Raw genomic sequence first — 16341 nt, forward strand, 5'->3', positions numbered from 1 at the left:
GCCGTCTGCCTTCCAGGCCACCGTCACGCCGCTGGGGTAGAAGTCACTGATGAGGCACACCAGGGTGGCCTTGTTGGCGCTGAGTTCCTCAGAGGAGGGTGGGAAGAGCGTGACCGAGGGTGCGGACGTGGGCTGACCTGTGGGGATGCAGGGGCAGCAGGTCATTGATTCAATTTCCATTTGCAGGAGACCCTGATGTTAGTGTATCAGGTGGGTGTGGGTCTCTAGGCCCAGGGCATGGGCCCTCGTTCAGGGACCAGCTTCTGTCTGAGCAGTTATTCCCGAGAGGGTGGGTTGGCATCTTCGTCTAACTATTCGGATCCCTCCTGAGTAGCTGTCTCACTGCACACCTGCCATCTGTCCTCCTGAGACCCTCCTGGGCCCTGGACTGTCACACAAATGTCTGACCGTCACTCTCTTGCCCTCTTCCTGTGACATTCTGTCTGTCCCCAGAGTGGATGACATGAACTCTCAAACTCTCTGGGGGTTCTCTTTGGTCTATTGTGATCTGGCATTTCTGCTCTGGGAGCCTCTGGGTCTTTCTTCTGTGGAGACTGTATTTACCCAAATGTGTCTCTCTTGAAGTCTGTAATGGGCCGAGGATGCTATAGGATCACAGTCTGTCTAAAGGTTCTTAGGTGTCCCCTCTGCCTTGTCCCTTGGTGTTTCCCCTGGCCAATCAGTCAATTCAGTAGCCATATTGTGCAATGGGATCTGGCTTTCATTTTGTAATTGGTAGTTTCCCACAAGAGCCAGGAGTCCACCTTTTCCTCACACCCTGTCATTCTATGATCCTATACTGGGCTTCCTGACTGGAGCACCCTTTCCTTCCTGCTCTGTCCTGCCTCTTGCAGTGTTGCCTGGATCCCAAGCCTGTCCAGGGCTGTTTGGCAGCCTGGAGAGGCCTGGGGGAGCCACTCCACCTCTGCAACCATGCTTGGGTCCTGTGTCCCATAGCTCTGGGGACCACAGAACCTCTGACTTGTGTGTCCCCAGCCTTGGACCCAGATGCTGGGTCCCTCTAAAGGCACCAAATGGTCATCCCCCCAATGCTCCCTGTTCCCTCTTCCCTTTTTGATGGAGGACCCAAGTGCCTCCCAGAGATAAGGGTGGAACGACAGGAGGCCAGAGAGGAGAGGACAAAACAGCACATCTAGGACCCTGGCAGACAGATAGAGGAGTTTTTAGGTCATCCCAACCATTGCCTGCCCCTCAGGTTGGAGGTGAGGAGGTGGTGATGACCAAAGAAGTAAGCAGGAAAGTCTTACAGGGAGGGGAGGAGGTCAGGGTCCCAGAGGCTGGGATCCCCGGTGAGAGCATGACCAAGGCTGAGACAAGACACGAAAAGAAAAAAAAAAAGAAAATTGCCCAAACCTCTGGGAGAGTACGGAAGGAGGGAGAAGATGAGACTCACCTAGGACGGTCAGCTGGGTCCCTCCGCCGAATACCCAACACTGTGATACAGGCTCACACAAGAACTTCTCCCTGGGAGGCCCTGCCCCACCCACTAGCCCCCCACCTGCAGCTGTGATGGAGGAAGTGGGGGCAATGCTCCAGGCTGGCATGTGCTCAGCAGCGGGGGAGGGTGGGGTGGGGTGGGGTGGGGGGTGGGACACATCCCCCACCCCTAGCAGATGACAGGACTAATGACCCCATGTGTTCTGCAACAGGATCCTTGGAAGCAATTCTTCCAAAGGGAGTTGGTATCTGATCTGCTGTTGGTACTGCTATCTCCCAGGATTTAAAATAGTTTGTGGAAGGCCTGTGTGTAATTTGAGTTAGGTTCCATGGAAATGAAGAGGACCTCCCTTCTCTGCATGTTCAAACAATCCCAATTCCTTGGTGACACCATGAGGTGAGGGCAGAGGATGTCCCCTCCCTCCCAAACTCTCCTTTGCAGGGAAAAGCAGGTTGATCTGGGTTTATGTGCCATTGGAAACTTCCTATGTCCCCAACCATCACTCCAGAGGGCTCAGCTTTATCTTCCTGGAAATGTCCTAGTTTGGGACTGTCCGAAGTAAAATCTGGGCTGGTCCTGTAGGACATGCCAGCCTGTGTCCCGGTGACCTTGGGAGCAGCCCCAGGCAATCTCCTATCTGGTTTCATGTTGGGGAGGGTCTGGTGTGTGACTGCTGCTCTGCTTCTTTCAGAGAGTCTTCAATCCCACCTCCCACTAACCAGAACTGGCATCAGTGACTGATTTTGGTCCCGGGGTGGGTAGGCACAGATGAGCTAGAGTATGTTGTCAATCAGAAAGCAGGAGCTTAGAGATCTCCTGGGGTCATGTGCGTGTACCCAGGAGCCATCTGAAGAGGCTCTCACCGGACTGATGTCCATATGTGCAGCCACATTGCCATCGTGCATAGAGGACAACTGTGGTGTGATCCCCCAAACTGATCCGTTTGATCCCAGAGTTTACCAGGTCACCACACAGTGATGATTCAGCAGGAGAGGATGGAGGGAGCAGACAATCATTCTATAACGTGGGGGAAAATAGGGAAGAGTTTACATTTCTTCTTTTCCCTAGATATGAAAGGCGCCATGGAGAGAATAAAGAGCGGAGCAGATGAAGGCCCTCTCCTCATGGGCACGTGCTGCCCTGCCCTCCCAGGAGAAGGAAGACAGAGAGGAAATACTGCCATGATGCACCCTTCCCATCAGATGGATGGAGTCATTGAACATCCAGGTAGTTCATGCTACCTAGAAAGGTCCACTTGACCTGGGTCTTTTGAGGCATAGTAGCCAACTGTTCTGGGTGGTGGTTTTGCCAAGTCTAAGCTGGACCTTCTGATGCCAGAAGTCCTTTGTAGGAACAGGAAGCAGATTGAAGGTTTCGGGGAGGCTGTGGCTGCATATCCTGGTGGGAGAGTCCCAGGACCAGCAGCTCAGACCCACAGCCACTACCTTTGAAGGGAAAGTAGAATGATTTGGGAGATCTTACTGACCCAAGGGACCTGAAGACACATCCATCAATGACACTGTCAAATCTTATTTCATAGTCATAAAAGGAAAAGGAAATACCACCAAATAGTATTTACAACATATACACTTAACCAGGGATTGATATCCAAATATATGAGGAGTTTCTATAGATCCATAAAAAATACAAGGAATCGAATGGAAAAATAGGCAAAATTATGACCGGTAAATTCACAGTAGAAATAAAATCAGTAAAAAAAAAAAAAAAAAAAAAGAAAGGAAAAAACCGCTCATAATGATCAAATAAACAATTAAACAACAAACATATCCTCATGAATACTCATCAGGGATGAGCAAATTAAAAAAAACTTCAACAGTATCACAGTATTGGCAAGGATGTAGAGGAAAGGGCACCGTCATTCATTGCAGTGAATATAAGCTGGGACAGCCTTTCAGAAGGACATTTGGGTACCATATAAGAACATTTCGAAAGCACATTCTCTCTGGTCCAGAAATTCCAGTTTTAGCCATTAATACAAAGTAGATACTTAAGTGCACTTCAAGTACACACATAACACATGCACACATACGTGGGTATTTCCATGACAGCATCACTTGTAATTTATATTTTTAAATGGAAACAACCTAAATGTCCATTAATGGGGGAATGATTACATACAGTCTGGTTCATCCAAATGTTGAAGTCTTACAGAGCCATTATAAGAACATGGGAGAGCCATAAGATTGAGATAGAAAATGTCAGTAACAGACTGTTCAAAAAGCTAGTTGCAGGATAATATGCAGAGTATGATTCTATTATTTCAAAAATAAAGCCCTCCAAACCGACTAGATGTGTTTGTGTGTGTGTGTGTGTGTGGGACATACATACATGGGAGAAGGATTGGAAGTATATCGACCAACCTGACAGTGGTCATCGCTGGAGAATGGGTTTTAGGGTAAGATGTAGATTTTTTTCTTTAATATACTTCTTTACTTAATCTTTTTTTTTTTTACAAGTACATGTTACTCTTATATTAAAAATTATTTTAGAAGATAAAAACCAAATATATCTTCCTGTGAACATTTTCAAAAGTATAGAAAATTAGAAAGCAAAAATTTAAATCAGGTGAAATCCCATCAGCCAGAGACACACCACTGACATTTTTCTATATTTTCGGACAGGCTTTTGAAAATGCACACATACTTTATTTATTTATTTATCTATCTTTAGATTTTATTTATTTATTTGAGAGAGAGAATGAGATAGAGAGAGCATGAGAGGGGGCAGGGTCAGAGGGAGAAGCAGAGTCCGTGCTGAGCAGGGAGCCGGATGCGGGACTCCATCCCAGGACTCCAGGATCATGACCTGAGCCGAAGGCAGTCGCTTAACCGACTGAGCCACCCAGGCACTCTGCACACATACTTTAAAAACCCAATTTCAGAAACAGAGTTTTGGAGGCTTGTGTAAGATTCCTTATGATAGATGTTCCATACTGTATTTGGTCACACCCTTTCTGCTGGATATTTAGATTATTTCGTCTTCTCGCACCATTAATAATGTTGAGCTAGCCATTCTTGTTTGTAAACCTTTGGTTACATCTTTGATTATTGCCCCCCCCCGGGCCCCCCCCCCATGAATTCCTAGAAGTGGAATCACACAATTTAAATAAATAAATAAGTATACTTTATAAAAATGACTTGCTGCATATTGTTAAAATGGTTATACATTTTAGACTTCTATAGACAGTCCATGAGGGTGCCCATTCCTCCCTGGTCAAACTCTGGTACTTGCTAATTTTAGAGGAGATCTTGGTACTTGGTCCTTCCTCCCATCCCCAGGGCGCAAGCTTTGGCCGTTATCCGTCCTTGGTCCTCTAATCTGGCCTCACACCAGTCTCCTATCGGAAAACCGGTTTCCAAACACGGATCCGACCCTGACAGTCTGCTACTAAATCCCCCCCAACAACTCCTCTGGACCCCAAGATCAAGGACGCAGCGCCCAAGCCACAACGCGCAGCGTGGCGCGCATGCTCTCCCCTGGCCATGGTCAGGGAGAGCTCTGCCGCGCCTGCGCGCCTGCGCAGCTGCGCACTTCTCTCCTCTCAGCCCAGGCGGCTCCCAGTGCCTGGATTGCCCGCCCCACGCGTCAGTGCCCCTGCATCTGTCAGATCAGTTTGATCTGTCGCGGTGCCTGAACATGACCCACTTGGTTCAGGCCCACCCTCTTTGGGTCCCCAGGCCTGGCCGCTGTAAGTAGTTATGAATAAGTTGCAGAGTGGACATCCTTGGCGGAGACTCAGCCAAGCCCTTGCTCCGCTAACTGCCTTGCAGACCACCTCTTCTGTTGCACGATTTTGTTTCAACACAGGACACGCTGATGGGATCACAGTGTTCAGGCCTCGGACTTCTTACAGTCCCGAGACTGTGCCTGTGTGACCCTGGGGAGGTCAACTTACCTCTCTGAACCTCTGTCTTCCTCTGCAAGATGCGGATAACAGCAGGATCTGACTTGGGCTACAGAGAGAGATGTTCCGCCCCTAAAACGGTTAGTGCCTGTGGGCACATCCTGCTCCTGCCTCCCTGTTTCTGTCCTACCCAGAGGACAAGGGTGAGGAGAGGATGGCGCTAGTGCAAAATTTAAGGGGTGCTAATGATTCAATCATCAAGATAAATCATATTTCATACAATATTAAAAGCTAAAAATCAATGCAAAAAAATCCACGCAGGACAAATACCAACACTTTAAATACAGCCAGGGTCTGCCCAGGCCCCTTCTCTCTGGCTGATTCTTCCTTCACCCTCTTCTTCCCCTCACTGCTGCTCTTCTCCTCAGATGCCCACTCCTGGCTCCCACCTCAGGGAGCTCCACATGTTCCCACCATGACTCTTTTGGCTCCTTACCTGTCTCATGGGCTTCGAAAGCTGGACAGGCTCCTTCCTGCTGAGGCTCTGCCCGGTGGTGCTGCATTGGGGACAGTGGGCCATGGGCGCCCATGGCCAGGCTTAGCAGCATTAGGGGCCGGCGCTGCCTCGGGCAGGGCTCTGCCCCCCGGGGGGGCCTCACGGCGCACTTGGCCAGTCTCGGGCCTCATCTGCCCTCAGGGTGGAAGCTCCGCTTGAACTTCCTGGAGAGGGGCCCTCAGTCCCTCTTGCTGGCAGCAGCTGTCCCAGTATGCCTGGCCCACGTGGCCCTGTCTTCTGCCTGGGTCTTCTCTGGTCCTTGCACCCAGTGCCCAGCCCTCTCCAGGGCCCATGGCTGTTTACCCCTGGGGATCTCCCTCAGAGTGACATCTGCCAACTGCCCTGCTGTGGTCAGATCCTGGGCTCCACCTCCTCCCACTGAAGTCGACCCACAGTCCCCACCTCTGGGGCCCTGGGTGGGGCATACCTGACCTGCCTTATTTCCCTCTTCCCCAAGGGTGTCCCAGATCTGTCGAGCATCTCCCTGGGGCTTGAAGGGGCCACAGGGAGCAGCTGAGTGCCCAGTGGATCAGGATATCACCAAGGCCTGATTCCTTGGGGTGGGGCTGGAGCTAGGGCTTCTCTTCTGACCAGTCCCCCAGGCTGGTCCCTGCACACTCCACTTCCTTGGAGGCTTTGGTCAAGCCTGGCTGTTTCCCCTGTGGTCATCTCAGCTTCTCAGCCAGGCAAGGGCCCTGCAGAGAGTGATTCTATACCCTTCACTCAAAGAGTAACAGCAGGCTCAAGAATGTTGAAACCTTCCAGACCTAGGTCACTTCTGGGCCTCAGTTTCCTCATCTGTAAAATGGACACAGTTCCTCTGCAGCAGGGCAGTCATGAAGACGAACGAGAGCATGTGAATGCCAAGCCCCGGATGTAGCAGGTATTGACCACTAGCCCCTTGGACTTTGGGCTTTAGAGCAACTGTTGGCATGTCCTGGGGGCAGGTGTGCTTGCTTTACAGGTGAAAACAGTAAAGTCCAGAGAAAATGAATGCAGGGGCCAAGGTCCCTCTGGGAGTGGGCTGCAGGGTGAGCGAGAATCTAGGAGTGAGCTTGTCCCCTGCATTGCAGCCCTCTGTCCACCTGCAAGGCTCATGCCTTGCTTGCAAGGGAGCCAAGGTTTGGGTTCTGTTGGGCAGGTGGGCAGGAGGGATGGGCCACACAGGTGCTTTGGGCTGGGGTCCGTTGGAAAGCCCAGGAATACAGTATGTAACGCAATCAGACTGACTGCAGGGGACGGGGCTGGCTGCCGGCTGGGCTGAGATCGTCTTGCTTGTTTGAGGATGAGGAAATCGATGTTCAAGCAGATTCTGTGCAGAGGCCTGGCCCTGACACGGCTCCAGAACATGCTTTGTTGATGACGCCCCCACTCTCTGGGCCTGGCGAAGTCACACTGCTCAGTGCAGGGCAGGTGGCAGGATCCTGCCTGTTACCCAGCGCCTCCCCGCTTGCTTTCCAGTTGCCTTTTCTGCTGCAAGGTCTTTCATACACCTGCTCGAGTCCAGGTTTGCAGCCACACGGGGTGGCTTCTTGTTTTGGGGTCAGCAGCTCTAAAAGAGGCCTCCCAGGGCCTGCCAAAGTGATTTTCCTGGGAGGTCCCTTTAACAGTTGTCTGGCCCATGTTTTGAGTCAGGCTCTCCTTAACTTTCCTGCTACATTTGGCAAAGACTGTCCTTTCCATGGGATGAAGCCCATGCTTGCCTCTGACTTTGAGTTCCTGACACCATGCGGGCTGGGGCAGGATGGGCCTTAGGGGTCCAGGCTGAAGCTGTTCCCTCCCAGCATACCTGTGTGGATGTTGACACTCACCTGCTACCTGAGGCCCAGAAGCTGTGGTTCTCTGGGGACAGCCCCAGGTCTTGGGAAGAAGAAAGGGCTCTCCCTAAAGGCAGCATCCCAGTGTGCCTCCTTTCCCACCCCTGCACCTGCCCCAGCCTCTGGGCAGCCACTGTCACAGACCACATCCTCTTGCGGTGGCTGTGGTCAGAAATCTGGGTCTGGGCTGTTTCCTGGGGACCCTTGAGGGATGGGCTGGGTCTTCCCAGCGGGTGCAGCTGCAGCTCTGGCCCACTCAGGCTGCCCCTCACCTCCTCCCTGGATTGAGTGTGCCTGGATTCAGGCGGGGCCAGAGGAGTCCAGGTGCGGCTGTCCAGGTGGGCTCCCTGCTGAGGGTCCCTGGCTCCTCTGTGCCCTGCCCCAGCCCTTCTCTCGTGGATGTGCCCCTCTCCAGTCACTTCAGCCCTGCTTCCATGTCAGAGGGTGCCCCCTGCCTCCTGCTGATCGGTCTCCTGCCCACTCTCTATTCCACAGACCCCAGAGACTGCCTGCATCCAGGTCTTCTCAGCTCCTTGCTCCCCTCCACCCCAAACTCAAGCTGCTGGGCCTTTTCATCTCACTGTGTGCCTGGTGTGTGTGTGTGTGTGTGTGTGTGTGTGTGTGTGTGTCACAAAGTATCTGTCTGGGGATGTAACAAAGGTTTTGGAATTCTCAGAATCCTCAGAGTCAGGGTCTGGATCTGCAGCTTCTGAGCCCCCCTCTGGGGGGGGGTCCCCAGGAACCCTGAAGACCCCCGCTCCTCTGGTGATCCTGGGGGTGCAGTCCCACCTCACTCCCAGCTCTCCTCCAGCAAATGGAAAGGGAATTCTACTGCTTCTGTAGATGTCACAGACTCACCACGCTGGTGGGGACCTTCTAGCTCCTTCGACTGATGAAGAAACTGGAGCACAGAGAGGGAGAGTTTCTTTCCCAAGACACACAGCAACTTGGTGTAAAGACTGTGTTCTGGGACTTACCAGTACCAGTCAGAGACCTGGGAAGACCAGCCTTTTTTTGCACACGAGGTGGGGCCGGCCTGGAACTGAGGGGTGGGGGTGCTTTGGAACATTTCAGTGCTTTAACCTTTAAGGCTCCCAATCTGGCCGCCTGGAGTGCAGCCCCAAGAGGACAGTCCAATAGGGGGCAGCAGAGACCAGCAGTAGAAGGAGGCTAAACCACCAGAAAAGGCTGGAGCTCTGGAGGGGTTGGGGGTAGGCCAGGGAAAGACTCCAGCAGTGGGGGCAGGTGGGAGGATGCAGAGGCTGGACTCTGGTTCTGCATCTTCCCTGGCGCCCACCTCACCCCTGGAACCACCACCTGTGGGGGAGGCGAGTGAATTGAATCACTCCAGCGTAGGGTAGGATCCTGACCTGACTTACAGTTTTGATGTTCTATTCATCATGGAATTCTGCATTCATTGCGATTTCAAAAAATATTGCATTAGATATTATTTATCTTGATTACTGAGTTTTGGGCTCCCCTCCCTTAAATTTTACACGCAACGACAGTGCCTTACTCTGCTCCCACTAGTCCTGGCTGTGTCTGGAACTCGGGGAAACCTGTTGGGGGCGGGGGAGGTGAGGCGGGGGGCGGGGTTCTGGAGTGGGCGTGGTCAGCGCCCTGAGGTTCCAGCCTCAACTGACCAAGTGGGTTGACATTTGCATAGCGGAGCCCTGTTTTTATAGCGACCTATCTTGTTTATAAAAAGTTATTATAAAATAGATAATCACATAATAGCGACATCATTTTATTGCTGGACCATCTCTCCAGACACATCCTTTGATTTTCAGTGATTTTATAATATTCCCCCAAACACCCACCCAGATGTTTAGTTGTGTTGACAAATAGAGCTGACGGTTACTAACAGAAGCACATCTGAATAGTATCTTTGACAGTGAGGACTGGCTTTGCCAATTAGATTACACAGTGGGGCTTCTCCCTGGATTGAATGGTTCAAATCGGCAACACCAAGTTTTGGGGGAAAAATATACCTGAAGCACATGAGAAGATGAAAGCATGTTTCTCAAAAAAAATATTGTATTTGCGAAGATGCACGATGATTACAGATATTTTAATTTTTTTCCAATCTTTTAAACTCTATCATGCACAAGGGGTTGCTTAGTAACTTCCAGTCAAGTTCCTTGGTGCATATCCCTGATATGAACCTGGGAGAGTGGATGTCAAATGGCTGGGTGACACCTCTGTGCAGATGGCCTCCCACCCCCCCATCCCACCCACCCCCCCACAGCCGATTCTGGGATGGAGCCAGACTGCAGGAGGTTTACAGGGAGACTGTTTGGGACCAACCCATGTGCAAGCGATGGTGGGGGCGGGGGAAACAGGGTGGGCAGAGGGAGGAATCAGCTATAGCGGAGCTTTGCTGTTGGGATGGTCCTTCTCAGCTTCCCCAATGGGTCGAGAGGCTGGGTCTTCAGACCCTTACACTGATCAGCTTTCAGAGGCCAGCTGCCCAGGAGAGGACCATGGCTCGGCTTTTCATCAAGGGAGCTGACAGATGAGGGCAGGGCTGTCTGTGGGCGAATTTCCTAGCAGATGGGGCAATAAGCCCTTCATTCCAGAAACGGTCTGGTGGTGCATCAAACTGTCTACCAGTTCAAATCCTCTCAAAGGCAGGTGGTTTCCAATTCTTTGCTTTCAGCAAAATTAAAAATATATGAAATAGAGCTGCCAGCTGATAGATCATTGAAAAAAATAATTTTTGACCATCAACCACTAGTGATTTTTGGCACATAATTAGGAAGAAGCTCAGATCTGTGAGCGAAATTCTATTACAAAACTTCTGTTTATGAGGTCAAGGTTTCTTTGAGTTTCATATAAAAATGAAAGCCAGAACAGAATAGATGCAGGACCCTGCTTCATTCTGGCAGGACATCGTATTCATCAATGGATCCACAAATCACTATTTAATGATTATCTGTGTAAATTTTAATATGTTTATGTTGTTTTGATCACATACTGCTATGAATAATTAAGATGCCAACTCAATTTAATGCTCAAGGTCACAGGCTATGAAACTAAATTTTGGAATGTAAACAATGTATATTTTTAGGACAGAGATGTATGGCAGGATAATGAATAAAAGACTCAGGTGTAAAAATGTATGAGTAGATCAAATTCAATGAGGGGTGTGGAGTGAAAACAAAGTTCGAGATGAGGGAAGAAAGATGGAAAATTTCCAAATGTTAGAGAAGAATTTTAAAAAAGAGTGGGTTGGGGTGCCTGGGTGGCTTAGTCGTTAAGTGTCGGCCTTCGGCTCAGGTCATGATCCTAGGGTCCTGGGATCGAGCCCCGCATCGGGCTCTCTGCTTGGTGAGAAGCCTGCTTCTCCCTCTCCCACTCCCCCTGCTTGTGTTCCTTCTCTCACTTTGTCTCTCTCTAAATAAATAAAATCTTAAAAAAAAAAAAACAAAAAAATAAAAGAGTGGGCATCCAATCATGATGATACTCACTTCCATTCTCTATATATAGAAGAGCGTTGAGAACATTTTACAAGCTTCTGGTGAAAACTTTACATGTCTACTAACAAAGCAGCAGGGAATGTGAACTCCGATTCTTTTGGAGGGCTCCGCTGCAGGCCCTGTCCCCCTCCCCCAAGGAGGCTCTTCTCTAATGCATAAAGGTCCTGGGTCTCAGCGCAGGGTGATCACATAAACTAACAAGCAGGACCACCATGAGTCGGGGGGCAGCTAGGAGCTGTGCCCTTTCCTTCCAGTATCTTGACTCCTCCAATCACTCCTGAGAGAACTGAGTGAGGCGCTAAGCCTGGAGAGGGGACAAGGCAGTCCCAGGGCTCAGCTAGTAGGGGGACCTCTGGACCCACAGGGCACTGACGACAGCCTCTGTTACTCAAAAGAGACCCCCACCTGCCATTTCACAGCAGGGTAAACAGAGGCCCTGAGAGGGCAAAGAACCTGCTGGAGTGTCCCAACCCTGGAGGGTCGGAGCTGGGACCAGAGAGGATGCCTGGCCCTCAGGCCTACAGCTGCTCGGACAGCTGGTGAGAGTGTCAGGCCGGGGTAGGAGGGTTTGTGTCTCACTTCCCCCATCTGCCTGTGTCACCGTGAGCATCAGCATTGCTGTCCCACACGTGACAGTAATAGTCAGCCTCGTCCTCAGCCCGGGCCCCGCTGATGGTCAGGGTGGCCGTGTTCCCTGAGTTGGTGCCTGAGAATCGGTCAGGGATCCCTGAGGGCCGCTTGCTATCAGCATAGATAATCGTCACGGGGGCCTGGCCTGGCTTCTGTTGGTACCAGTAAGCATTTTTGCTTCCAATGTTGTCTCCCCCACACGTGATCCTGGCCGTCTGTCCCAGGCTCACTGACATCGAGCGGGGCTGAGTCAGCACATAGGCAGCCATGGAACCTGCAAGAGAGAAGATGAGAGGTGGGCTTCCAGCTGAGGGGACTCTGCCTTCCTGGCCTGGACTGAGCTCCAGGGGTTCTCTTGGCCCCCAGAGTTGCCCCCTTCCAGCAATCTCAGCCCAAGGGACCCATGGGCCTGGATAGACCTTTTGAACCAATGTGAGCCCCTGGCCCCTTTCTCTGGGCAGGTGCAGTCCCGTAGAGCTCACACAGAGCCAGTGAGCCCAATGGGTGGATTTACCCCTCTAGCCCCTCATCCTGCAGCAAGATGAAGAGATCCTGTCCCCCACTGGATCCCAATGAGCCTGGGCACAGTACCTGTGCAGTGAGCAAGGAGGCTGAGGAGGAGAGGGGTCCAGGCCATGGTGGAGGTGCCCCGATTCTGTTCCCAAGTCCCGAGGCTGGGCAAAGTTCCTCCCAGGCCTCTCTTATTCCCTTGCTGGACAGACCTTCTGGTTATGCAAATCAGCCAGGGCTCAGGGCCTGCTGCTGAGGAGCTTTGTGGGTTCAGAGAAGGAAGGGCTCAGCCCCAAGGGGCGTAGAGAGGGGAGAGTTGTCCCTTGCGGTTGCCACCCTCAGCCCAGGGAATCCTTCTTCTGGTGGTCACGTAGGTCTGGGGCTACAACTCCAGTTTTAGGCCGTGCCTTGGCCTAACTCCTGGGCTATTCTGACCACTGAGAAGCAGAGTCTGTTTGTTTTCCAGGGAACCTAAGTCCTGCTCACAGAATCCTCCTGGGTCCTGTCTGGGTCCGGTCATGAAGGTGGCCAGAGTCATGGTGGTGCTGCTGAGATTGTTCTGGGCCCCCAGATCTTTCCTCTGTTCCATTCTGGCTCAGGAAGGAGGTGGTTAATATCATCCAGGATTCCTAAGTGTCTCATCCATCCTTGTGTTGTGGTGGATGTCGCATGCTGGTCCCCTCCCAGCTCCACCTTCAGAACTTTCCATGCTGTGACTTGCAGGCCCCAGTGCAGTGACCCTCCTCATCCCCAGTCCAGGGAAACCCTGCATGCTTAGACAGGGGCTTCCAGGGAAACCCTGCGTGTTTAGACAGGAGCAGCATCCTACCGCAGATCACAGTTTGTGAGCTGTGAACACCAGCATCTGAGTAAAATTCCTCCCTTGCCAGCTGCACATGGGGGTTGTTAAAGGTCCATGGAGGTGCTGTAAGGGTCTGCTTTTGACCATGAGCTCCTGGACAGGCGGTAGGTGCCATTTCTCGGTATCTCTGATGTGTGGCTGGGGCAGGGACACATCATGTGCTCAAAAGATACGATCTGAGTATAAGAGAATGAAATTTGGTTGTGAATTGTAAGAATGCCTCATGCGAAATTAAAATTATATTTTTAATTTCAGTAGCTAGCAAAAAATGCATTAAGTAATAAAAATCGTTAATATAATTTATGAGGTTGAGCAATGGTTATTGAATAACTGCTGTGTCCTTGGAGTGGAAAAAGAAAAAAAAAAAATTGGCACCAGCCCTCTGGAGAGAGAGGGGGAAAGGAGGAACTCCTTGTAGCAGGACAGGAAGCTCTCAGCGCAAAGGGGGGTGGGGATGTGTGTTCTCAGAGGGAGGGGGGGTTTGTAGACTTTCGAGAGCTTTAGCACCACTGGGGTGCATGTAGGAGATCGAAGTCCCAAATCTGTGCCAGAGAAATGGGTAATTACTGCAAGATCTGGATCAGAATAAGAAGGAGCCGAGAGATTTTGTACATTAATGTCAAACATGATACTCAAGAAGGGAGATAGATACCTTTTCCTTGAGGTCTCAGGTCTTGGTAATTAACACCCCCTGCATGTTAGAACCCCTGATGCCAGGCCCACTCCATCACCAGGTGGCTAGCCAGGTGATCTCTGCTGTCCCCTGGGTCGTGGCAACAGCACAGGGAGTTCACGCCATGTGCTCTGGGATGCTGTATCCGCTTTCAGCCGGTCATGTGTTAGGCATGTGTGGTATTGCTTCCCCCCGGTCAGGACTCATGGCTCTAGGAATTCGGGGTAGAAATGGGAGTGGCAGCACTCACTCACATCCCCAGTGAGCCACGAGCAAAATGTTCACTTCTCATCCCTGGTGCTTGGCTGTCTGCTTGACTGTGCCACACTGCTGTCTAAGAGTGCGTTGTGGCCCTTCCTGGCTCCTCCTTGCAGTGAGGCACCTGGAAAAGTAGGGGACCCTGGCTGCCGTGATTCCTGATGACTATCACGGGGGACTTGGCTATCTACTACCCATTTGGGGGAAGCAGGTGTGAGTATGGATTCAGCAGATCCCCTAATACTCCCTGGGACTGTGATTACAGCATAAATTCACCACAATCCAGTGCAGCAGGTCTGATAATGGACAGATCTTCCAGAATGAAGGTTTGGTCATCCCATCTGGTGGGGATGATGACCAGGTCAGGTCTTTGCTGAGGGAAGGGGAACATGGGGTGGGTAGGTCACTTCCTGACCACAGGTAGTGAAGAAATGAGCAGGATACAAGGACAAGTGTTTGTTCCTTATATTGACATGAATAAGTTTGGATATATATTAATCATATGCTTTTGTTTTATTCTCCTGTCTCATCCCATTATTGTCTAACATCAGATGTGTTAACAATAGTTAACTTTAAATCTCAATATAGAAGTTATAGGATATCAAATCAGCTGGGACAAAAACAACTATCACTACAAACAACAGTATAGTTTGATTCCTCTTGTGGGGAAAGGGTGAGCATGTTTCTAATTGTTCATTGGATAGTTTCATCGTATTGGGTGGAAGCGAGGTTACCAATATTCTCTTCATTTAGAGACTGTGGTTTGCCTGGATTGGGTGGATTTCATGTGGATGAGGGGTGGACTGTGGTGGCTTATTAAGTGTCAATGTTGACAAGCTGACTGTATCCACAGAATTGTCGTCTGTCCATGTTTCTGGGTAGGATGAGTGTAAAGAGAAATTCTCGTGCAAGATGTGGGGGGTAGAAGTGAGGAAGCATATCGTGTGTCTCACTCCCGTGGTTGAGTATCTTCTGGCCACTCTGGAGACAACTCTCCCAATGTCCCTCATTCACCATCAGGATGATGTGACTCTCCAACTGTCTGTCAGAACCCAGAGCACCCAGTGTGTCTGCATCTTTTTCATTGTTTAAAAACACAGGGAATGATCTGATCTGTTGGGGATTTTGACACACGTAATGGGGTTTGGGGGGGACAAACCAGAGCTTTGTGTGTTCACAGCGGTCTCCTCAGGTCCCTGAGGGCCCTGTCAGAGATGCCGGCCTTCCTGCATTGGGTTCCTGGAAGCAGACTCTGAGATGGAGAAGTGCATGTGCAGGAAATCTGGAAGGAGTTGGGGAGGTCAGACTGGGCAGAAGGAGATGGGACCCACAGTGAGACATCAGATGAGGCCTCCTTCCTGCAGGGAGCCCTAAAGCTGGGAACTTTCAGGACATCTGAACCTGAAGGAGGGTCTTGAGCTCTTGGACTCAGGCCATGATTCAAGAGAATCTCTCTGAGAAGGAGCATGAACCTGGGGAGACAGTTTTCTGAACCAAGAGCACTTCCCAGCAAGGAGCTCCCCTGTGAGCTGCCAGGGGCCTCAGACAAAATGGGTGTGTGCGTGAGCCCAGAGGAGGGGTGACCACAGTGGGTAATGCACTGGTCTGCTCCACTCAGAATCCCCAACTGCCATGCTGAGAAGGTTTCTGGAGCTCAGCTGAGGTGGAAAATTCTGGACTCTAATCCTGGTCAGTGAAGGAGTGGCCCATGACCACCATATGGAAATGCAGGGATAATGATCATAGATGGAGGTTTCTTTCTGTTTCCCCTTCTACCCAGGCCCTCTGTTCCCAAACATACTCAGGCCCAGACAATCTCAGGAGCCCCAAATCAACCCTGATACACCCTCTGCAGGTACTGCCTGAAGGTTGGGTCGCTTGGATCTGGGGATCTGGGTCAGAGCTGCTCCCTGCTTTGTGCACAGGCCTCCTGGGGCTGGAGGAGAGGGTGACACACATGGGGAAGGGGTATGTGTCTCACTTCCCCATCTGCCTGTGTCATTGTGAGCTTTAGCACTGCTGTCCCACACCCGACAGTAATAGTCAGCCTCGTCCTCGGCCCGGGCCCCGCGGATGGTCAGTGTGACCGTGTTCCCTGAGCTGGAGCCAGAGAATCGGTCAGGGATCCCAGAGGGCCGCTCAGTGTCCTTATAAATGACCATCATGGGGGCTTGGCCTGGCTTCTGCGGGTATCATTGTGCATAGTATTCGCTCAGTATCTCTCCAGAGCAG

The 16341-nt window shown here is 51.1% G+C and overlaps 1 protein-coding gene across 1 annotated transcript in view; it reads right to left on the bottom strand.

The window, feature by feature from the left end:
• LOC102732098 (immunoglobulin lambda variable 3-9) overlaps window positions 1-12490 on the bottom strand; it is a 21696-nt gene extending 9206 nt beyond the window's left edge. Inside the window, exons 1-4 of the mRNA XM_081802555.1 lie at window positions 12398-12490; window positions 11785-12080; window positions 1415-1454; window positions 3-137 (exon numbers count right to left, since the gene is read on the bottom strand). Of these exons, the coding sequence (XP_081658681.1) occupies window positions 3-137; window positions 1415-1454; window positions 11785-12080; window positions 12398-12443 (517 nt within the window). The 5' untranslated portion in view covers window positions 12444-12490. The remainder of the gene's footprint in view (window positions 1-2; window positions 138-1414; window positions 1455-11784; window positions 12081-12397) is intronic.
• Window positions 12491-16341: the final 3851 nt, after the last annotated feature.

This window comes from Leptonychotes weddellii, chromosome 13 (assembly GCF_054177405.1).
Source record: "Leptonychotes weddellii isolate Sample4059 chromosome 13, ASM5417740v2, whole genome shotgun sequence".
Lineage (NCBI taxonomy): Eukaryota > Metazoa > Chordata > Mammalia > Carnivora > Phocidae > Leptonychotes > Leptonychotes weddellii.